The following is a 23,765-nucleotide window of genomic DNA, read 5'->3' on the forward strand; positions in this document are numbered from 1 at the left end:
AGAGGCATGTATTCATTTTCGGGTTGTATAACTCCTAGGAAAATCCGCTCTTCAATCGTATTGTGATTTTTCTGTTCGTGACAGGTGACTCTTAAATGTTGACTTAGGTAAGATTTCGTGGCAAATACCTATCCTGCCTTTTCCTTCAAGTCCATACACCACGAAATGTTTATACATAGAGAAAAATAAGTTGCATATATTAGTGTATAACGTTAAACGGATCACTCACAAAATGCCTAAAATTTCTGTCTTATATTTTTTATTAAGGTAACGCATATTCGTGCTCTAAGAAACCAGAAATCGTGAAAAGTAACTGATTTATGAACAAGCACAAGTCCAGAAAATTGTCAGCGACAGTTATGACTTTTCTTATAGGTATATTGTAACTTTAGATGTCTATTAATTGTATTGTTTACTTATCGAGTGGGCCATAATGTGATGACCTGCCCTTGTTTACGCGCGGGCGGATTCATAACAGACTAAACAATTGAGATGCAGACGAAATAGCTTAACGTTTAAAAATAAAACGTCAAACCGTATCTCGACCGTTCGTATCGTAGAGATCAGCTGTTTTTCTCCGTTGCTGTAACTATATAGCGTTAGAACGCAGCTATTGTCAATATAGAGTATCAACTGTTAAGAACTGGGGTGTCAGGCACAAGGAGTATCGGCTTGTGAAAGATGCTGGCAGCAGCTGTAAGTCGCATGGTGCGCGAATCATTTCAGACTGTAAGCCGTTTCCATCTTTCAGCTAGTCTACGGATGTTCATTCAAACGCGCGATACACCTAATCCAAATTCATTGAAGTTTTTGCCTGGAATAAAGGTACACTTTAGAGCAAGAAGCTTACCTCTGTGTTGATCTCTCACAGCCAGATTTGAGGCAAATGTCCTTATATAGAATGCGATTACCACTAGTATGCATGCCTAATTTATAGTTTGTATATTTGTAACATTCAAGAAAAGAGGCAGTGGTAGATGTTAAGGGAAAACATTTGTACAGGTGAAAGTTGACATTAGAGTTATATAAACGATTTTAAAGGAATTTTTTATTGTGTTATACCTTTTGTTTATGAAATTAAAAACGACTAGTCAAAAATATTTGAAGTACGCTAATTCTCTATTATTCTGATAATTGCGAATCGTTAGCATTGACGATGATTGTTGCGTTCATTGATACTTAAAACACATATTAAGATATAAACGGACACAATAATCTTGGCTGAATTTGGCAACGTTTGTTATGTTCTACAACTGTTTTGTACTATTTAACTTTATTAAATAAAGGTCTTGGAAGAAGGTCAGGGTCGCGATTTCCCTACGATTGAGACTGCAAAAAACAGTCTGTTAGTTCGTCAGCTCTTCGCTATACCAGGGGTTCAACGGGTCTTCCTTGGGCCAGATTTTATAACGGTAACGCGCGCAGACGACGCTCTTGAATGGACAGCCCTCAAGGTAATTTTATTCAAGTGCATTTTCATAATGTCAAACGGGGGACCTTACAATGGTTGGAGTGTAGTATAAACAATACGTCCGAAATTATTCTTCTTGGATGAGACACTACTGTGTATAATCTTATTATCGGCAACTTTTTTATGCGTCTATCAGGTTACTCTAAATATATATTATTTGGAACTTAGCACGAGCTATCGCCTTAAACCGCTTGAAATTCCGATTCTGAGTTAGGAAATCCACAACATCCGCAAAGTTCTTTAAAAAAAATTTCTGAATGTACTCGGGAAGGTTAGTATGCTTTTTTAGATGGGTAAGCACAATACGGTAGGTAAAGTAATTGGTTTATATGGCAATGCTTTATGATAGAATATTTAAAAACGCTGTTGACAGTGATTTTTGGTTTAATCAGTTGCGTGATGTATTCGTCAAAGCTGAGTTGTACTACGATTTGTACACCAAAATTTCTAAGTGTGGTACAGACAACTTCCTGATTAAAGCCGAGGATTCAATCTTTGAAACTGCACATTTTTACTGCATGCGTTTTAATAACGCCACGGTCTAAAACGCATTATAACACGAATATTTATAATTAATGAATGCATAATTTGATAATTAGCATATTGGTGGCCCTTTATATCCACGGGTTTACTTCTATTACATTATTATTTTGTTATCGACTGACGAATAGTTCTAAACAGATATCAGTAACGGTAAGATTATCGTTAGTATTATATTGTGTTAACAAGGTTATGTTGTTCCCTTTTTTCTGAAGGCATCCATATATGCTACAATGATGGATTTTTTCAGTGCTGGTCTGCCTGTGCTCGAGTCGCCTGAACCCGATAAAGAGTCAGAAGATAAGTTGAAAAAGGTAAGCTGATTAAAGTATATATTTTGGTTGTGCATATTTAATACAAAACAGTTCGTAGTGTACAGATGCAAATCTTCAAAGTAAATTTTATTTTTTTCTTGAACTACGATAATTATAGAAGGAATGTATCAGTGCCATGAGGTTTCAAAAAGCAACAAATTATAGCTCAACTTCATCATCTTACGGATATGGTTCCAGTTTTTACAAAAAGATTATAGTAGGTGTAGTGAAATTGTCTCACAAAAAACGAATTGGGGGGTCTAAACTTGTAGGACCTGAAGGGTCATTTGCTTACGAAATCCTAATATAACGAAAGTCATTCATGCAAAACTCGAAATATTTAATTTTTTTAGGTAGAATTCACCGAAGCCGATCGTGAAACTGCGGCAATGATTGCAGAACTGATTGACACACGAATTCGACCAACTGTGATGGAGGACGGAGGAGATATAGTGTTTCGTGCGTTTCGTGATGGAATTGTGGAGCTCGAGTTACAGGGCTCATGCACAGGCTGTCCTAGTTCGTCAGTTACACTAAAGGCCGGCATCGAAAATATGCTGATGTTTTACGTTCCTGAGGTTTGTAGCACGCGCTAAAGTTCCATTGGTTTTTGTTAGCTGATATGCTGTCCGCTTATCGAGTTTATTAGGAGGTATCCCTCAACTTAACAATTTTTGTAGTCATCTTATGTTAATATTTCATTATGTCGTAAGTATTACAGCGCATTAAAATTAAAGTGAACCACTTAGACGGTTATGTTGAGGAAGAGTCCATTTCAACAAATTCTTCTGTTGAGGCATATAAAACCCTAAGCGCACTTTTGACCGTTTTCTTGTCTGCATAATTTTGACCAAACGAGTATTTAAACGAAGGCAAACGTTTCGACGACCATATAGATAACAGCCGTAAAAGATATGCGTATATAGGTTTTTCTAAACATAACGACAGAGTAGAATAATTGTGTTTGTATATAGAACACATTGTGGAAAATATTGACTTTTATAGGTGAAAGGTGTTAAGGAGGTATTGTCAGAGGAAGACGCGATTTCACAGCGAGAATTCGAGAAGCTCGAGGAAAAGATTCGAACAAAACCGCAGGAATAACCTGGTGACTACTAGAATATCCAACAGACAGCTGTGGAATTTGTACATATCATGTTCGGAGAAAAAAATGGTATGTCGTTCCTGTCTGTAACTGTGTATAGGGTATTTCATGCGTGTCAGATAAATCGGTGCCTAATGTAGATGCACAGGCTATTATGGTTATTAATTAGTGAATAAACTACATTATGTCCGTGCAGATAAGTTTTTTTTTCAAGTCAGTGAAAGGCCTAATAGCAATACAAATCGAATTTGAGAGATAATTCTGCTACGTATAAGAATGTACTTGTGTATTTGCGTATTTGAAGGGCCTTGGAAGATTCAGGCTTGCAATACCACCTAAATATAGTTTTCTCTGCACGTGCAAGCAAAATACGTTGTTCTAGTTAGCTAAATGGATTACTTGAGGAATTGACATATATGTAGTTTCTGGGTGGGTAGTAAGTAGGTGACAAAACTAGTTAAGGGTGCTTCCAGGTATACGTAAACTTTGAGTAAAAGAGGTGCAACAGGCTATATCAAATACGACACATTAATGTCACATAAGTTCTGGAAAAATGGAATCTTTTTTGGAATCTTATACGATCAGAACTCGCAATAGCATAAGGTTAAGGATAAATATGTAAGTTCTTAGTTATTTCGACTTAAGTTTAAATAACGCCCGTAATGGATACACTAAATAAAACTGAATACATTGGTTAAAACTGTATCAACCAATGGAGTAGACAACCCAAGGTGTAACTAAAAGTTCGTAAAAGATAGTTTTGCTGCGTGTAACTCCAGTACCGGACACTCTCGTAATTTCTGCTTCTAAATGTTAACAAGATAAATGCTCGTATTGTTCAAGGATTTTACACATTATGTAATAGATCTTTTACACTAATACATCGCGAAATAACTGGCATGTGCATAGATAAATAAACGGTTTTTCAGCCCATTAATATGTGAAAGGGCAAAATTAGAAAGCGCAGGTCTGATCTCTGTTCGCCTGCTGTTAAATGTAGAAAACGAACAACACTAAGCAATTCAACGCTTCTATCAACTGCGTTAACACAGAAAACTGAATGAAGAATTCTGCGCTATTCCCTACTATTTTCATCACTTGCTACCATGTCTTCGATTACATGAAGACTGAAACTTAATATTACTCCAATTGCGTATGTGTAACACCAAATATACCAGCTTAGAAACGAATCGTTGTCAACAGAATTAGCAAAAGACTGCTATCTGCTATGGGTTACAGAAAAATAAAGTGAGTACACATGTATCCCTAATTAGCAATACCATTCACCTATGAAGACTCATAACTCGTGGATACACATTTATGTCAGTAGATAAACATTAACGAGTGCAAAGAGGTCTTTAATTGTCTATATAGTATACTTCATTTCTAAACAATACAAAATGCATGCGCTTGTCTTCTACAATTGGGTTCGGATGGCAACCTTGAATGTATTTAATGAAACTTCGACATAAAGCGCAATTCGTACTTTGACAATAATGATAAAAGCGACTGCGTTATTTTCAAATAACTATCCATTCTATAACGATTGTTATCAGAAGAACAAGAAGTTGCGATTTTGGCTACCTCTTCTATATAGGAAAGTCTATAGTGCCAAAATGATGTTGAAGAGTACAGATGGCAACGTCCATTAACTAACATCGAGACCCTGTGGATTTGTTGTAGCCTTTCATCTGTATGTTCTTAAGTACTACGTCCTACGATACGCCTTTTCTCTGTCTGTATACTGCACGAACATTGCCAGCCGAAGAACCGTGTTTATGCAATTTATAGTATTTACCTGCTTCACATGAAACGTATGAAACGTAAAGCCTTGAAGCGTCGAGGTTAACAGGCAAGTAAGCTCATGTCAGCTAGTAATGAATGAAAAATGCAGGTTTTGAACGATGATTTTTCCGCGTCACCACAAACATATACATGTTCTCTGTGAGCTGGAAAGCGCTCACAGAAGTATGAGTCATATTATAGGCTTTTGTACACGATCTAGTACTTCGACGGCTCTGGCCTAGAATGCATGACTTTATCGAGTACCTGTGACTTCTTGGCGACTTAGTTTTTAAATTTGACTAGAAGTGACAACGATGGCTCGTGTGCACAACGCGTTGCTGGTTTTAACATGACAACTACGAGTAAGTTTAGTTGGTTTTTTCTATAGCTATAATACGTTTTGGTTTCTGTGGCCTTATCGAATAGAATAGTAAATAAAAAAAAGTGTTCAGCAGCTTGACTAGGATTAGATAGTTATAGCTAGGATTAGAGACGTATATTTATAGGATTATTTAAGTCCAGGAAACCTTACCGAAAGAGATTTGCTTAACGAGAACCATTTTGATTTTTTCGGCGAGATCAAGTCGATTTAATAGTATTCTTGCGGATAAGTGAGTTAAGACATCTTCCTCTAGCAAGTCTCAAATGCTTGATACGACCTATGCCTTTAACGTAGCGAATATGTATGAAAGTTCAAAATCATGTTCGTTCGAATTGGCAGACGATGGCCGCTACCAGTGTCCAAAATGCAATGCACTGCTCATAAAGGCAGAATGCACCACAGGCTTCAATGCTCCTGAGACAGTGGTCTCATTTGATGTTGTTCCACAAATGCTTTCACGTTACGCCTGTAACGTAAGCATATGCTGGTTTGAATTCTATTAGTTTGTAAATTCAAGAGTTTTTATTCAGCTACTGTCTGTTTTCATCTTTATCGTTATATGGCAAAGTAAACTTAATTAATGGCATCTACAATGGGGTGAGGAAGCAAAATCACGTGATAAATAGTCATCGAATGGCCGAACAGTTTCTTATTAGTAAATGAATGTCTCGTTATGTTCAAGTGAGGTCTGAGTTTAAGCTTAGTATGGTGGCAGATTCTACCGGTAGCTAAACTAATGTTCTGTACAATCTACTTGTGTAGATTGTACGGAACATTAGTTTTATCCTATTGGTCATACACATGTGAAACCCTTCGGAAACAACTTTTGTGTTGTTATGCTCATAAACGCAGTACACGTGACCTTTTTGTCGTTTGCATCCACAAATAAGATTTAGGGTATTACAATCGAAATTGCGTCAATATTACGTCAGAGGTAAGCGGCACTTGGACTGCTTGTTCTGTCCTATAGTTGTCATTCGATAATCGTTTTTGTGTAAACTTCATTACAATTAATAAACGAAAGTAGCGAAAACATTATACAAACTATACATAGCTAATTTGTACATACCCCTTCTTTTAAATTTTCGATATCAACATGTTGGCACCTTAACAATTGAAATTGTTGGCTGGATTGCCGATATTAGGTTTCTAATCAAATACATACTTAAGTTGTATAGTATTTTGTTTCCCTAGTCCGCCTGATATATATAGGCGATTAAGTAAGATTGTTGTCTTAGGTAGCTCGTAGCAAGCATTCATATCCAGAGCTTCATCAATGATTAAGTCAGATTTCTTAGAGTAAGATAATTCATATTGTCAATTGTACATAATTTTTAGTTGTGCAAACAATACTCGACGAAAGGCGTCTCTTTCTCATTAAATTTCTATACATATGTAAAACATGTGAATTATATTCCCTTGCAGTCACACTGATGAGTGCGGAATATTTATCTAAAAAAGTAATTTTTCTTACTAATAGTATATCAAAGCTCGGAAGCAGGTTTAAATCATATGCTCGGAAATGGATACGACGGATCACAGTACGAAGTGCAAGTGCCAAGTAGCAAGTTTTTTAGACCGTACCGTACGCTTTATCGATAGGTCAGTAAATACATTTCGGTTAATGATAATCAATGCGTTTTCTAAATAAAAAAAAAAACTTGACGTAGCCTACAGGATCATTTACAAATCTTTTGTAGCTTGCTATGATACGCTGTGATAAGCTGCGACACCTTGAACCACATTTAATAGCCACTATGATAATAACAATAAAAAAACACTTTTAAAAACCAGTGAATAGTTAAGTCCTAATTAATTTCTGAAAGGTGTATATTCGATTATAGTAATACGAATATATCTCCTAGAATACAAATTTGAAATTAATCAATAAGGATAACGATCATTGCCCTTTTATCCCGCTTGATCAAATCCTAATTCGATTAGCGTTAAATGAAAGAACATCGAGACAACTACACATAGTGGGGAGCAGTTTGCGATTGTCGCTGCCTCAAGTATCAAAGTCTGTATCGCTATATGCTATTGAGGAATTACAGGTAGGAGCTTCTTTGGAACAAAACGGTCTGACTCGCCTTATCTTCACCGTTCACAACCTGCGACTGAGATACTGTAGGCTAGTTATTAGTATACCAAATCCTTTTAGCACTTTTAAATCGACGAATGTCCATGGTAGCATCAGCCACGCTATTACCCACCTATGAAAAGTGATCCCCACTCTAGCAGGTCTGCCTGTACTAGAACATTGTGGTGTGCGAATGCAGATGGCGCGTAATGTAGCGTGACGGTATCAGTTGTAACATCATAGGGTGCTCCTGTTAGGAAGTAACGGAACAGAGAACGTGCGCTGGCGCGCCTATACTGGCTATGTGAACAGTGACTATTTTAACTTACATCGTTATTATTATTCCTATACTGACTGAACTAATTGATGATGGTTACACACAGAACGTAACAGGTTGTATATTAACGGATACGTTTTTTCTGCACAAAAGTTACCTAATTGGATAAAAATGTGAGGCTAATTGATGCTATTTGCTGTACTCTCTTTGTGACACTTTTACGATGCGAGACTCTATAAGCCTTCAAGGTTAATCCTAAATGCTAGTTCGCATCAGCTAGCTAGATTAATTAAAAGCACAGATTTGAAGTCACGGGTTTAATATCTATTAATCTATAGATATACTCATTTTCAAATATTTTCGTAAATTCATAATAATAATATTCATTCATTTAAAGGTGCAGGTGCTCTATATGATGAGCACATCGGGGGGGTCCAGGCTCGCTGGTGGCGGGCTATTCGGTTACTGCCCTTATCGATTATTGTATTCCTGAACTTTATTTAGGGTGAGAAAAAATATTTGAATGTCGAGTTTTTATGAAGAAAAATAGAAGTGTGTTACCTTTGTTAGTCAAAGTAGACTAGCTGAAGCTTGGTGGTTTTTATTATTTTATTTGCAATTATTTCGGTCTCCTTTTTAGAGACAAGAACATGCATTTAAAAGTTATACCATTGCTAACGTTTTAAGCCAAGCTTAGAATGCCATCAGCATATCATTGTATATTTTATCATCCTTTCATGTAACTTTCAAAAATTGTTCGTTTCATTTATTTTGTTTACGGGTTGTAGAAGATTGCATGAGTTTTCGACAAATGCAGAAATGGGAAGGGATCCAATTATGAACAGAAGTCTGCAAGGTTATCTCACCTAATCAGCTTTAAGTACGTTCCTAAGTTAATTACAAGTTATCTTTAATTTATATATGTAATGTAAATAAAAAAACAGCTATAATAAAAGTTTCTACCAGTCTCCAATCTATCTTATAATTTTCTTTTTACTTTTTACGTGGGCAACAGTCAGATGGTAAAAAAAAATTGTGCTTTCAAGGTTCGGCAGTTTATGCCAGTGATGAATGTATAAAACTGGATAAGCGCCTAACCTTAGCCGGGTGCAACAATGCGTGCAACGCTCCTGGGACCACCACAGAATTAATTCTGCCCATGTGTTGCTAGTACCTGTCTTCCGACTAAACAATGTACTTTTCGTCTTAGATAGATCACGAAAATACATTCCTTACGTATTCTAATTTGAGTCTGTGTGAATACGGTATTATGAATGTCTATTTTACTTTACTTTATTTATGTTTTTATGCTGGCCAGACGTATGTGCGATATCTGCACCAAGTGCATTTTCGAATATCACGAACTCGAGACTTGCTATAAAATGCGACAGCACATTTATTATATAGTTTATTAATTTATATCATTTGTAGTTCAGACACCAATGTACGCGTTTACTGACATGTGGACCAGTCAACTGTATCTGCTCGGTTGCGCGATCGATGTTTCTCAATAAAGCACGTCTTAAATTCTATTTGACAATACTAACTGATGCTGTAAACTGAGAGTACGATTCAGATATTGTCGTTAAGCAGTTGGTAAATATTGATCTGTAGGACCTGATCGGTATTTAAGACGCAGGCAAAGAAAGTTACTTGTTTTAACTAGGATCCGGTCTTTATCAAAGAGAGGTAAATAGTGATTGGCGATATTCTTCTTTTTGTACAGTTTCAAGACTCTTTAGACGAAACAGCCTTTGGTGTTTTCTTCAACGTAATCGTTACACGATTTCGCCTGTAAGCGGATGGACTAGACTGTAGTAAAAAACAAAGGCGCAAACTTTTTTAATTTCATAATGCTTATTTTATTTATACACCACTGAATACTAACGACAGTCTATTATTCGGCTACGTTTCTGTCAAACGTTCCCTCTTTCTGCTTATCATCAATCTGTCTTTGCATTTTTTGTTTGTTTGCTTGCTTGCTTGAAACATACGCTTTAGTTTCTCTGAAATACAGGGGCATACGAGCGGCACTTCTTTTTAGGTACTGTAAGTATACGGGTCTAATCAAAAGATCACAACTCCGGCTAATGGTCCTTGGCCTTAACTTTAAATTCAGGTTTTTCCACCTTAGTTCAGCTGCGTCTTGGGCTATGATGAATAAATACAAATTTTAGCCTTAGGATTAATGAAGCTTTGCGTTTCACTACATTTAAAACTTGAAGGTGAAAGTCGATTCAATTTTACGGCCAACTAAAATAATTCGTTTTATTTTTTGACTTCTGATAGTTTCAAGCTCAGTAAATAGGTTAACGTAAAAAGGGAGGGGAGACATTAACGAAACATTACACTACGTTTTAATCAACCTAATAAAAATCAAGCTGAAGAAAAACCTGCTCTGTCACAAGCTTGACTGATAGACCTACAAATACAGATGTTTTTCAAACATGAGCGTACGTTTCGAGTAAGTTTATAAAATTATTTAGTAATTAAGCACCCATTTCAGGTGTCTCATAAAATCACTTAAGCATAAGCATCACCTTGAAATGAACGATCGTGTACAATTTCGCCGCAACATTGAGTAAAAGTTTTTCTGTGATGATTTTTCCAATAGGATTCAGATTGAAATTCAGATTGCTATTCTTTTTGCGTGTATCAGTAAATGTTCTATCTTTGCCGTCATAAAAACATCTAGAGCTGGATTACGCTAATTATTTCAAAATGCCACATGGCACTTTTAAGCTACTTACTACACATTTTGTCGCAGAATTTCACGTAGTACGCCCTAGTCTTTTTTAAAGCTGACTTTCATAGAAAAAAAAAGGACGCACATATACTTTAGACAACACCAAAGTTAATGTAATGTCCGGACTTTTAATCTTTGAGCGTCTTTAATTACTTGGTAAAAGCTAGCAAAGAATAATTTTCCCTTAATATACATATGTTTTTTATGTATTTCACAAATTATTTCGATAAAGCTCTCCTCTTTCTTTTTCTGGCTAAACTTTGGACCATTTGAAACGCGTAAGAATTGGTTCTGCAGACATTTTGCTGTACCTGTAATTTGTGTGACATTGCCGCTAATGTTTTTCGGCATGTAGTAGCCGCCTCTTGCGAGGAGACTAAAAAACAAATGTTGATTTATATGTAGTTTCGAGTCTTTGATGATGAAACTTGGATATTATCTTCGAGGATGTGACGAGCATAAAATGTGACTATACTTTGTCACATTAATAAACTTGAAGTTAGAAAAAGTAATAGGCCACATCTGTATGTATTTTGAAATACAAGCGTTAAAGGTTCAATAACTTGTGATATCAGACAGACTTGGTTAACCACCTATTTCATTGCACATTACGATCTAGGGCACAATGGACATCTTTATTTACAAGTGTGTCATTGTATCTATATGTATATATATATTATCTGCTCTGACTTCAAAATCGATATCAATTTAATCACACTAATCACAATGATGTTTCACAGGGTCATTGTAGAAAGATAGATTTTCCTCTTTTTTTTTTTACTGGCCGACTAGCCATTTTATAACAAGCCAGAATATTTGAGTATGCCAACCTTTTCGTGATCTTGTCGGATCTGGTGTATGAAAGGTAGATGCTGAACTTTTTGAGACCGGAAGTGAGATTGTTGATCAGTGCAGGCTATGCAGCGTTCTTGTATATCCAATCTCGGAACTCAGTAACTCGGGTGTATATGGCAGGTATGCCTTTTTGGGCGCACTTAAAGCCCCATGACACAATGCCAATCAAAGACCATTGCCTATTTGAATTTTCCACCATTAGAGGACCACCTGAGTCGCCCTGCAAGAAAAGCTGTTAGGAATGCTTGCTTTTATGCATAAGCATTGTAGATTTTGGCACTAATTTTAAAATTAAGCAAAATACAATTAGGACTTTAATACTATTGTAAATTGCAAAATGTGAGGTGATTACTGCAAATCACAAAATGTTGGCATATAGCGAACATAATCATATATATAGTACATATAGCATCAGACAGATAGTATCCTATAAGCTTACCTGACATGAATCGTGGCCACCTTTATCTTTAAGTCCCGCGCAAAGGAATTGCGGGTAAACGACGATTGTATTCAGTTTGTCTTGGCATTCGGCATTGTCCCACACCGGTAGTGTCAGCTGCATCAAGATACTAGAGGATGGACCCCCAAATGAAGTTACGCCCCAACCTATCACTGTGGCTTCCTTGTTCGCAAAAGACTCTTCTTCGGGCATGCACACTGGCAGCAAGTTTTGGTTGAAGGCGATCTATTTAGATCAGGATAAGATGTATATAAAGAAACAGTACTGATCGAGGACTCTGCTTAACTGATCACTAACCAAAGTAAGAAAAAGATTATTATGGACTAAAACAAGAGCTACGCAGATATCGAGTATCTGCGTAGCTCTTGTTTTAGCCCATAATAACCTCTGCGTTCGCTAACAATGTCCCTGCAGTGGAACGACCTATGAACGTGTTTCATGAAAATAGCGTTGTGATATTTCTACGTTGTGCTTAATTTCTAACATTACTGCTGCTCTAACGCATAGTCGCGTGACTTGGACTGATTTCTAATGTTTAGTTTAATGTACATATGTCCTTTGGCATATTGTGGATTACAGTCAGGGCATAGATTAATAATGTAAAGTTTGTAAATCCATGCTTTAATTGACTAAATTGAAAATTTTTGCTTACATCTTCGTTAACTTTGATGAGCGCAATATCAGCGAAATTGTTATTAGATTCATTGAATTGTGGATGTCGCACGATTCTAGATACGTGGTAGTCTCGGCGTCTGCTATTCTCGTGTTGGCTGAAGTCGAATTCGCCGAGGCGGATTGTCAACTCCCTCGGATGAACGCTAAAAAAAGAATAAGCGCAAGCTAGATTAAAATATAGCAGAAAAATATGTCTCCATTTCCAAGTAGTTAATTCAGTCAAGCTCATATCTGCAATTTACATATATTAGAATATTTGGAAAGGACATAAATTCTTCAAGACAAAATGTACAATAAATTTTACTTCCGACCACCGAAGAATCGCACTTTAATATAAAGCACTAATGTACTGATAATTAATTATTTCTGATAAGTTGTATGGGGCAAATCTATTTTGTTCAGCTTCGACCGCATCGTCATTTCGTGTATGAATGAACCAAGTAGATCTTCGACAAAGTCGAAAATACAAGTACTTTATACTTACCCAGGGAGGCAATGCGCTGCAGTGATGATGTATCGATTAGAAATCACAACACCCCCACAAAATTGTTCCATCTGATTTGTCCGCTTGTCGATTCTCATCAATGCAGCCTGTGTTTAAGATCAGTATGTGACAAGTATGTAACAGTATGTATCAAGTACATGTAACAAGCCCGAATCAATCCCGAACACATTCATGTAAGAAAAATAACCGCTAAGTATTGACAATGAGTTCAATGAAATTATATGATGCAGGAGTACAAACAGCCTTATTTCTAATTATGCAACCAACTTAACTAGCACATGGACGTCGTTATCAAATTTTGAATCAGTATCAGACGGGGAATATCATATCTTCTGGAAAAAAAAAAAGAAAACCCTTGTCGATTTAACCACGCCCACCTTTTTTAACTTACCGCTATACATGTGGATCACAAAAAAAAAAATAGTTCACACTGCTAAACCATTCGAGAATAGCTTTATTGAGATAATGAAATTTGTAGCGTTCCTTCTAAAAATTGTACATTTGCTATTTTTGTTACTCAGAATAACCAAATTGAAACTTCCTCGGTGTATCATACAGTGTATCAAATGCCAGAGCTACACATTATATAAAAGGCTTTCCATGGTGAATTTCTCAACTGATCTCTTCATTAGATATATCAACAAAATTAATTATACTTTCATTAGCACAACATTAAGGGCAATGCCGGGCCACTGAATACACATGAATTGATGTCACGTGTCACGAAAGTGTTTCAGTTGGATGGACTCTGAAATGTGAAGTGATTTTCAAGCCTCAAGTTTGCCAACAGCCATGAGCGCCTAACATAATTTCAGATGATTTTACCAGCATTAGACAAACAGCTCTGGATGTACAATTATACTCGCACTCGAAACTAAAACTTGCTGATTCACCTTATTGCTAAAGCTATTCAAAGACTGTCCGAAGATTGCACAAAGATAAGTAAATTATAATATATAAACTGTCGTTTGATTTTTAAAATCAAGCTCTTTCACTTTGTAATGATGAATGTGATTTTTGCTGAAATTGGTTTTGCCTATACGAACGCCAGCTAGCGAATCTCCACTTAGATAGCTTCTGCAGGCGTAACTGATTTGCTTCTATGTTCATGCACGTTCATAGATATTTTTTGGCATTACTGTAGAGCAACGTTCTTGAAATGGTTATCGATAAATAAAAAATGGTAGTAGTGAAAAAAATGAAACCTATATCGCTACCTGCGTCTTTGATATGAAGTGTCTACCAGCACTTGATAGTTTAGCGTTTAGTTAAACAAAAGAAAGACATAGGTGCTTGTCAAAAACTATTCATTTAACATTCTCGATTAGGATCTTCGGCCTTTTGACTTACAACCCACGCCCATCGTTCCACGTTGGCGACCTCGCCTCCGACGATTCTGCTCTTTATGCCCAAGCCACAAGCTGAAAATTAATTCAATAAGGAGCCCCTTAATTGCTTGGTAATTGTGGTCGGTAGAGGTTCTTCGAATAGAGTCGGGTTTAGAAAAAGAAATAATATCATTTGAAACACCAACTGACGTTTTGGAGTCTAGCATTGGTGTGTGTGTTACTTTTTGCTAAATTGAACATTACTAAATATTTAGAAAAAACAATTACCTAAAATAATAATGATAATAATAATAATAATAATAATAATAATAAAACCTTTATCGCATGGCATGAGATATGGCTGTAAGCATTTTTGGCATCTCATAAGGCCTTCGATCCATCGGCAGCCGGGTCCGAGTTCGAAATGTTTGCTTGCATGTGTTTAATGATCTAACGGGAACTAAAATATAATTTTTCAAGTCAATCGTTAGAGGCCGAAGCTATGACAAAGCAATCTCTATTTAATGTAATTTGCACACGTGTTTTGCTGTAAAATTAACTCACTCGCTGAATACTTTGTAATTTGGCTGCCGTTGGCTGGATTGTCCTCAGTCTGTGGTTGAGGCGTCTGGGTTGATGTAGTTGTAGGCGCGGACGAATATGTAGGCGAACTGGTTGGAGGAGAGTAGGGCCTCGTTGCAGAAGAGACGTCCTCGCCTTGTTTGTCATCTTCGTACGAGGGTTCTGCAGCAGATGCCACAAGTCGCCAGTTGACATCAGATCAGCTTCAGACATTACAACGCGTTCTTCCTCATTGAAATTGGCCTTTTTTGTCAGCAAAAACATACTATCTCTGAACTATACCTATTACAACACGTTCTTTTTTTGTTATTTGCAATCGTACTAAACTGTGCGCTTATGCTTTGCCCATGTTGCATTGCAGAACGAAGAGCAGGGTGCCCACGACAAACGTCAATATTTTACTCATGGGAATATAGATACAAAGGAGATCCCGAAGCTGTCTGCTGTCGTAAGAGAGCTATCCATGTGAGAGTCAATAGTACGCGTGGCTTAGAGGATCCTTATTCTCTATACTTGCTCTATGCTATGGATAATTGACTATCAGTTAATTGTGGCTGAAGTGGAACTAAATGTTGAAAATATATTTCTCATGCGAAACGCCTGTATACAAGAGAGAAGGAAAACTGATAAACGTTGCATGTTAGGTACTGTTTCATTTGGCTCGTTTTAAGATACAACGCCGTGCTATTTAAGGATTTCGGATCAGTAAGGGTTTATATAGAGCTTAATTTCATGCTACGATCTGTCGCTTTGGGGTCATGTACACACATGCATCTGGAATACGGGATCTTAGGACGGTCCTATGTAGAATACTGCCAAAGCGAGCTGCGTTGAGCTTTTTTGCACTCGGCTTACCCTTAGACCACGCAATCGTGGATTCCCAAGGATATTTGGTTTTTGTGCTATAAGTGTACATATCAGTACTGCTACCAGCATTAAAGATGAAAGGGGAATCTCTTATGACAGTTGTGGAAAGGGTTATGACAAACCGGCCATCGTTTTCCTCGGCTTTATCATAACGGGACGTTATGAGCGGGAATCGCGAAGACTCTGTTGTGAATTCTAGCCTTTCGCTCGGTCTACCTGTGTCAGTATGAGGAGTAAGATAAGTTACATGACCTGCGCAGTCTACAATATGTTTATTTACCATTCTATACAAACGTGTATTTTGCATAGGTATAAGTGTTTAACACATACACGCTCAATATGAATCGTTTATATATGCACCAGGCATCATGTGTCTGCTAGTAAGCACTTTTTGTTCATATGCGTATCACCACTGCGACATACAGCGTAGCAAAAGTTTACCCTATAATCGAGGTCGAATTAGACATCTTTTTACTTTATAAATCTAATTGCTAACTGTTACTGCAGTTGTGTCACTGGCCGGCAACACTAACTGCCGTCTCGTTGCGGGCTCTACCAGTCTGTGTAGCCCAGTCTTCATCGCAGTGGTCGTCGTTATTGGCTGAGTCCTCTTCAATAAACAGCAGCCAGCATTGTTTAATACAAACACGCCTTCTCCTTCTTCCTGAGCTATTCTTGCGTCGTAGATTACAAAGACGATGGCAATGGCTGAAGAAGTTGCTGATCTCTACGGGTGGCTCACCATTAGCGGTACCCTGGTTGGCGTCAGGATAGTAGTCTGGCTCGTATGCAGGTCTTCCCTGGTGCGGAGGCCTGTGATGGTGCCTACGAGGTGGTCTTCCGTACGGCGGGTGACGATGTGAACCGTGAGGTCGCCTATGAGGGGGTTTATCTGGTATTCCGTAAGGATTATACGGAGATTCTTGTGGCGGACCTTGAAAGCGTCCATGTGATGGATGACGATAAGGAGGTTCAATGAACGGATCATTCGGAACGCCTGTAAAGCGATTAGTCGGGGGAAAATATTCAGGTCGACCGAATGGGGGTTTGCGGCGACCTGAAGGCCGTGGAAGCTGTGGTGAATATGGCTGGTAAAATGGCCGCGGCCCAGGTGGATACATGCTGTCAAAGTTGAATTCATCAGCAGATGCGAGAGCGTTATTAGGAGCATTCCACCCAGTCGGTATCGAAGCAGTATGATTCGTGCCCTCGCCTGCAGACTTGATTAATTCGAAGCAGAAAAACAATGCTAGACCCCCAACGTTGAACCTGCCAACTACTTCCAGATTTCTTTAATCGTATGCGCACGTTCCGCAGATATTATTTTCTATTGCATTACCTCATTAGTGGGAAACATGCATACCAAGTGGTGTTCGCTCTCATTCAGTCTCGTATATCCCGTACCACTGTTGTGAATCATGCGCTTCATCATACAATAGGGATTCGCATTCGCTATGAATTACGAACGAAAGTTCTTGTTGACTTACTTACCAGACTGCAACTCCGGTGATCCGTTGATCACCTCAGGTATATCTGGTCTGGAAGGTGTGTCGGAGGGAGTAGGCCGAATCGGTGAAATTATCTCTGTGAGTGGGTTCATTAGACCACCAAGAATTCCCGGTCGCTTCGTAGTTGTTGTTGGTTCCTCCTCACCACCGTCATCAATGATGGATTCATCAAAGTGACGATCTGGACAACACACGCCGAGATGCGCTCCACCGATGAAGCATGCATACGACAATAATACGTTGATATTGCGAAGGAAAGCTGGCAGTACGCAGTGCTGTACGTGTCTGTTGATCGTAACAAGTGAGCCGTTATCATGAAGGAATATATCATGCATATATCAAGTGAAAGTCTTTTTATTTGAATCTAGAATATATTAATATTTATGGTAGTCGGTGTTACTGGATAAATCATATATATCGACGACGATCCTCTCCCCACGAGCAAGGTGTGTAGATGAAAATTGTATTTTTCAGTAACTGTCACGATTCAAAGCAAGGTACGAGCTCGTAGAAGATTCTTGAACATGATTAGCAATGCTTCTATCCGAGTTGAGGTATCGAACACTTTATTAGGAACCTATTTCTCTAAGGACAAAGTTAGATCCAAATTAGCCAGATGCCAGCTATTAGCCAATCAACTATGTTATTAAAGAATCGTTAACTGCGATAACATTAACAGATGATCTGCATAAATGCCAAGAGCCTTTTTTAAAAGTACCTGCAATGGCCTTTTTCGAGTTTCGGTGTTGCACATGCTTGGAAGCGACGAACCGTTTTAATTATTCCGCTAAGAATGGGAAAACTATCCAGGCCAGAGTTGCGCTTTCGATACGATTCGAGCTGCTTTATAAAGTGCTGTATTACAGATTCGTCCTTGATGGGTATCCCGTGGTCCTCTGCATCGGTACCTGGAGGTAACGGCAGTATTCGGGCCTCTGGCCTTGACGTTGTGGCCTGTTGACGCCGCTGGTTTCTAAACAGGTCAAGTCGTACGTCCAAGTTCAGTAGACCTATCGATTAAAAAGACCATCACTCAAAATACTCACAATTAACGAGGCAGCTCTAGGTAATAATAAAATGGGTTCAATCGTTTTACAGTAAGTTGATGTTAAATGTTACCTCCTCGTTTTTGACGAGAACGGACATTCGTTTCTGAGGTGCTCGGCCTCGCAGTTAGTGAAACTATGCCCATCAAGCAAAATATTTTCTGAAATTAAAAAGGGAATAATGTCACTACAGAGATAGAATTGCACTGCAAAACAAGTGAGAAATTCGTAAGCACGTTGGTATATTATATATTGCCTGGATGACTCTTATTTCATCTACTTTCAAATTATGATGACTTAGCTAGACTAAATTAGAGTTATTTCAGCTACGTCTTTTATCCTCTTCAGTGTTAATGAATAAGTGTAAGGATCTGCCATTAGTGGGACCGCTTATACGTATACTGCTCTGTCCGCGTATTGTTCAGGTCTGTATCAAATGTTTCCTATATCATTTTTTCAAACGAAAACCCCATTTCCCAAGAATACTGGCAACCGGATGCAATACGTTGCTTAGACAAAAAGATTTACAAAGCCATCCGTAAATAAAGTTCAGTAAGTGGTGTGATTTTACGTAAAAGTGCGCAAATAGAACTCGTTAATTGCTTTTAGATTTCCATTTTTGACACTATATTGTATAGCGTTTTTTTCCTTCAAAGGGTACTTGGCTGTGCAGGGAAATGCGTCTATTAATATAGCCAACTACTAAAATTTACAAAGTTTTGCCCAACTCTAAACTATTCCTGTTCTTTTCAAGTCTCACACACCTATCTAACAATGGATGTGAAGTAGATATTATTAGAATTGATATCAACCAGTTCAACATTACTTATTACGTGACAGAGGGTTTTTCGAAAACAGCACAAAACTAAACAAAGCGCAATTCGTAATCATAGGGTGATGTTACCAACGTCATTCTTCCCATCTCCAAGTTAATGTAAAGCAACCACTTATAGAAAACAAGAGGGTGTAGCGCGCGTTAGGGTCACCTCAGCTTCGCCCCTCTGGTAACAAAGCCCTGGTAATCTAACACCCAGCACTTAGCCGCCTTCTTGTTCAAAAATAAAGTGAAACTCATCAAGATAGGCAAGTGCCAGTCGGCGCTACCCCAGCGGCCGGCAGTTCGCTTATGAATCAAGGACTCGGGCCGTCTCCATTCACTGAAAGGACCTTTACCAAAACAGCTCACTAACAAGCTTGATCCAAGATGTGTTCACTTTTGCGAAGTGTTTATGGCAGGTTAGATTTGATTAACATTTAAGACTTTTTAAAATAAATTCACCATAGCCAAAATAATATCAGGAACCAACCTCACTATTTGGGTAATCGGTAGTAATTAGTGTCTCAACACTTTAGTCGACGCTGCGGCCATAGCTTTCAACGTAATTTTTTCTATAGCTTACCTCTATATCACGTTAAGTAAATAAATTAAAACTGCATCGTCCTTAATATTATAGAACGTTGATGTTTTTGCTTTCTCTGCAACTATTAAGAGCTTACGGCAGTATTTTACGACACCTGAAAATCAGCGAGAATTTTCTTACATCTTGGCACGTTCGTACATTAAGTTCTATGGCGCCACGAGGCAATGGAGCCAACCCAATCTCGATTCTGATAAGTGTCTTCCGGGTCAGTTATATCTGGGTCATTTTGCATATTTGTATTGGAGGAAAACTGCAGAATTTCCCTAAATAAAATCCAAATCTGCGTGAATGAGTTTCAAAATCGTCAAGTTTACTGGCTATTGGGTTTTCTGTAATATTAATGTTTTAAAGACTTCAACGAGTAGCTCTATTTGATATGGCATTGAGAATTAGCATTTTGTTCCCCGTCAGCATGTTTACAACCTGCTCTTTGAATAAGGTTTGTTTTGTACCGATAGACATACATTTTTTTTTTGCAATATCGGAACAATATAGGCACTCACTGAATCAACTCAGCGCCATGCATTTATAAATAATAAATACAAAGAAAATAATCAAAATCCTCTGTATAAATCCCAAATTTGCGCCGTATAACCTTCGGACTTGGAGAAAATTCATTCCCAATCGGTACTATTCTGCTGTATAGTAGGACCGCTTTTCTTAATTTACTATGAAATTTATGTAGGTATAGTTTAACAGGTACAAGCTTCGATTATCGTACTGCTCAAGCGTCTTCTATTCACATAAACATCTCAGGTTTGCTCATATGTAGAAGGAACGTGTAATATAGGTTGTGTAGGTGAAGGAGAGCAAAGCAATTTTGCGGAAAATTTGTAGGGAGCGAACGAATGCAGCTGCTTAACAAATGGGTGAAACACCTGTTACCATCGCAAATCAGCAGCAGCACCAGAAATGGCGGCGGTTACAGACACGTAAAATATATATCGACTTAAATGACTTTTACACTCTTTAGATCACCAAAAACGATCCGATATCTGTTACACCTGTATTGCCGTTTCTAACAAGATGCCGAATCGATGTTCGTCTCATACTGCGATGATCTGAAGACTGATGATTCGACAAAGAAACTGTAATACAAAGCTCTGAAGACATTTCATAATTTTATTTGTGATTATACAACACAAAACTACATAGACATTATTCACTATCATTAATGACAAAATGAGCAGAAACCGACCACTGATTTAAGACCGTACAACGATGAAACTAGACATCGGGAAAAAATCATAATTGTCATTATCATGATCAAATGTAGCATACGACTTGTAGTATGATATGACTTTAGGCTACATCGTACGATGATCAAAATGGCGGCCTTCAAAACTTGTTTACTTGTCTTGTCTAGAACCAGTCGGAGACCATATACATCCCTTGTTAAAACGGAACTCATTAACATAACTATCGCGGAAATGATATTACCAGCCCCATAAAAACAAGAAAGCTATGGCCATGGTGACATAATGAAGACTTCATATATTGGCGAAGGGGTCACCTTTCGTCATTAACGTCATTCTATCGACAATTCAAACAGACCTAAAGGTCGATCCACAGTAACTTCCGCCCGAAACCTCTTTTATAACATAACTTGATCAAACATCACAGTTCGTGTGAGTCGATGGACATATATAACGCTACAACATAGAAGCATGAGAGCTGTGGTTGAGAGAGAACCTGAGTACCTTTGATAAAATGAGGGTATCTTAAATAAAAAAAATCTCACAACTACATAAAGATGCAAACAAAAACTAGCAGACAAAGTGCTACCGACCTGCCAGCTATTATGCTTCGCAAATTTTACACAGTTTCACCTGTGAAGGACTGATGATACCGCTCGATTGTTATATTCTCTTCGACGCACGGAACTACTTTCGCTGCTATCGCCGTGTTATGTGCTGTTGTATGATGATTAATATTTTTGCGCCGCTAAACCACTCGATCCCAAGCTAGCAACGGGGCAAAATATCAAAGTGGGGCCAAATGCGTCGGGTACTTTGAGCAAGTTTGGCCACAATCTGAGTTACAGACGGGCTTTTATGTAGAATAATGCTACCTCACATGAGCTTTATACAGATATACCGTACCTACGTTTTCAATATATGCAACTAATGAACCCACAAACAATGAAGTATTTCTGATACATAGAGGCGAAGTGAAAGTATCATCACAGATTAGCGTGGCCTTCGTACGATGGTCTTCGCCCACAGGTCTGCTAATAGACGAATGCACTATAGATTGACGAACAATTCTGCCGCTAAGATTTCTTGAAAGTATGTGCGTTAACACACGAATGATAACAACGTACTCATCTAACTTGTATGTATTTTAGGTTCACGGATAACGTATGCGTAAACATAAGAAAATACTGAAATGAGTGTCCTTTGTGCTGCAAGTGACTGTCGTGTCGTCGTTTCTAGTTGTCGCTTATTAAACCTTTAATTGGCCCTGTCAATCGATCAATCAGCTCGTTTGCAGTATTCTTCTGTCTCGTTGATCAAACGGAAACGTTACACTCACCCAACGAAGTAACATGATGTTGCCTTCGGTTGGTTGAAGCCAGAACCGCTATCGGCAACAATAGCAAAACTTCCGTCACTGCGTATATTTTCTGTATCGTTCTTTCCCTCCTCTTCGCCTTCGGTGTTTGTTCGACGTCACACAACCCCTGCGTTTGATGGTACAATAATTGTATGTGTAAATCCAGATTTGTGAGTGTGTATCCGAATTTGCTACAGGCTTCTGTTTGTTTGCCGGCAAAGCAGTATGCGCTCTAAAGGAGCCTCACTGTGCTCACAGTGCCGGAGGCTGCGGCGGTAATGGCCAATTTCACTCGATAGCTGTCGCTACTGAGGCGGTGCTATTGGTGTTGGCAGCGTTAAAAGAAGAAGCAAAGGCTAGCACCAGCAAGCCAATGGTGTCCATCGGCCCTTCGCACGGCTATTGGTACGGGAAATAGCCATACACTAGCGCATGTTCGCACATACAGAGACGGATAGATAGATGGACACGCACAGAAAGTGCGTTCAGAAGTCGAGGTGGAGGGGGCAACGCCAGCCAAGACGTAAAAAAGCAACCGACACTAGTGCGATGAATATAGCATATCCCGGCATTAGTACTACTATAACCAGCGTTGATTTGGCGACTCGGCCCCCTTGCTCGTTGGCGCTCGCCGCTCCTCACTGGTTCTCTGGTTCCTTTCCCCGGTTCACTCACTTCTACTCGCAGCGCTGAAGGATCCTGACGATAAAGATCTAGCAAGACGATGGAGACGACAATCACTTCCACTTGCCACTGCTACAGTATCCTCGCGAATCAGCTACTGATGCCCTGCACGAGATAACTCCCTTCTCTCAATTCTACTTGAGCGCGCGGGCAGTATCTTGTCAAGTCATAACTGTGATGAAGAGGCTACATGGGTATTCATCTAGCCATTTACCCTTTATATTGACTTCACTTGTTTCTTTTCTTTATTTGAATTCTTTTTGCTCGAAAACCCATTTGAAGATAATATTTGTGCTTGGGCTAAGCCAGCCAATGGCGCAGGTCGAACGATAACACCGATGTTAATGTTTGTGGACGCGTAGTGAGAATTCTCACTGATGGCAGACGCATAGAGAGAAAAAAAAAAAAGCGAACAAGGTATACGTATCCGTTGTGTTATTTGATAAATTTTAATGACCAGCGACGTCTGAATTATTCGATAAACGGTACGAAACAGATGAAGTGATCAAGCTCAACATGTTCAATAGTCTGATTAATACACTTCACTCATATGTGAATGTTACCGGTTGCACTGCTGT

At 38.4% G+C, this 23,765-nt stretch overlaps 2 protein-coding genes across 5 annotated transcripts; one reads left to right on the forward strand and one right to left on the reverse strand.

Annotated features, from left to right (window-relative positions):
* The first annotated feature begins 516 nt into the window (after positions 1-516).
* On the forward strand, positions 517-4,716 carry LOC111246185 (NFU1 iron-sulfur cluster scaffold homolog, mitochondrial-like). The gene is made up of 5 exons (XM_022795375.2): positions 517-825; positions 1,287-1,454; positions 2,227-2,325; positions 2,679-2,903; positions 3,331-4,716. The coding sequence occupies exons 1-5, from the start codon at positions 682-684 to the stop codon at positions 3,427-3,429; spliced, it is 735 nt and encodes a 244-aa protein (XP_022651110.1). The 5' UTR covers positions 517-681; the 3' UTR covers positions 3,430-4,716.
* Positions 4,717-9,326: 4,610 nt separating this feature from the next.
* LOC111246175 (uncharacterized) lies at positions 9,327-23,179 on the reverse strand. 4 transcript variants are annotated; one of them, XR_002671566.2, is made up of 13 exons: positions 22,483-23,179; positions 18,600-18,687; positions 18,199-18,490; positions 17,464-17,765; positions 16,715-16,969; positions 15,961-16,188; positions 15,088-15,267; positions 14,546-14,616; positions 13,175-13,281; positions 12,668-12,833; positions 11,995-12,240; positions 11,531-11,787; positions 9,327-9,746 (listed from the first exon to the last, which is right to left on the reverse strand). XR_002671566.2 is itself a non-coding variant. In XM_022795337.2 (12 exons), the coding sequence occupies exons 1-12, from the start codon at positions 22,495-22,497 to the stop codon at positions 11,617-11,619; spliced, it is 2,121 nt and encodes a 706-aa protein (XP_022651072.1). In that variant the 5' UTR covers positions 22,498-23,179; the 3' UTR covers positions 9,793-11,616. The 4 variants fall into 4 exon arrangements, 3 of the variants coding, with proteins under 3 accessions (XP_022651072.1, XP_022651087.1, XP_022651096.1); XM_022795337.2 differs by lacking the exon at positions 9,327-9,746 and having other exon boundaries at positions 9,793-11,787; XM_022795352.2 differs by lacking the exon at positions 9,327-9,746 and having other exon boundaries at positions 9,793-11,775; positions 22,483-23,170.
* Between the last annotated feature and the right edge of the window lie 586 nt (positions 23,180-23,765).

Source organism: Varroa destructor, unplaced genomic scaffold (genome assembly GCF_002443255.2).
Source record: "Varroa destructor unplaced genomic scaffold, Vdes_3.0 BEIS01000001.1, whole genome shotgun sequence".
Classification (NCBI taxonomy): domain Eukaryota; kingdom Metazoa; phylum Arthropoda; class Arachnida; order Mesostigmata; family Varroidae; genus Varroa; species Varroa destructor.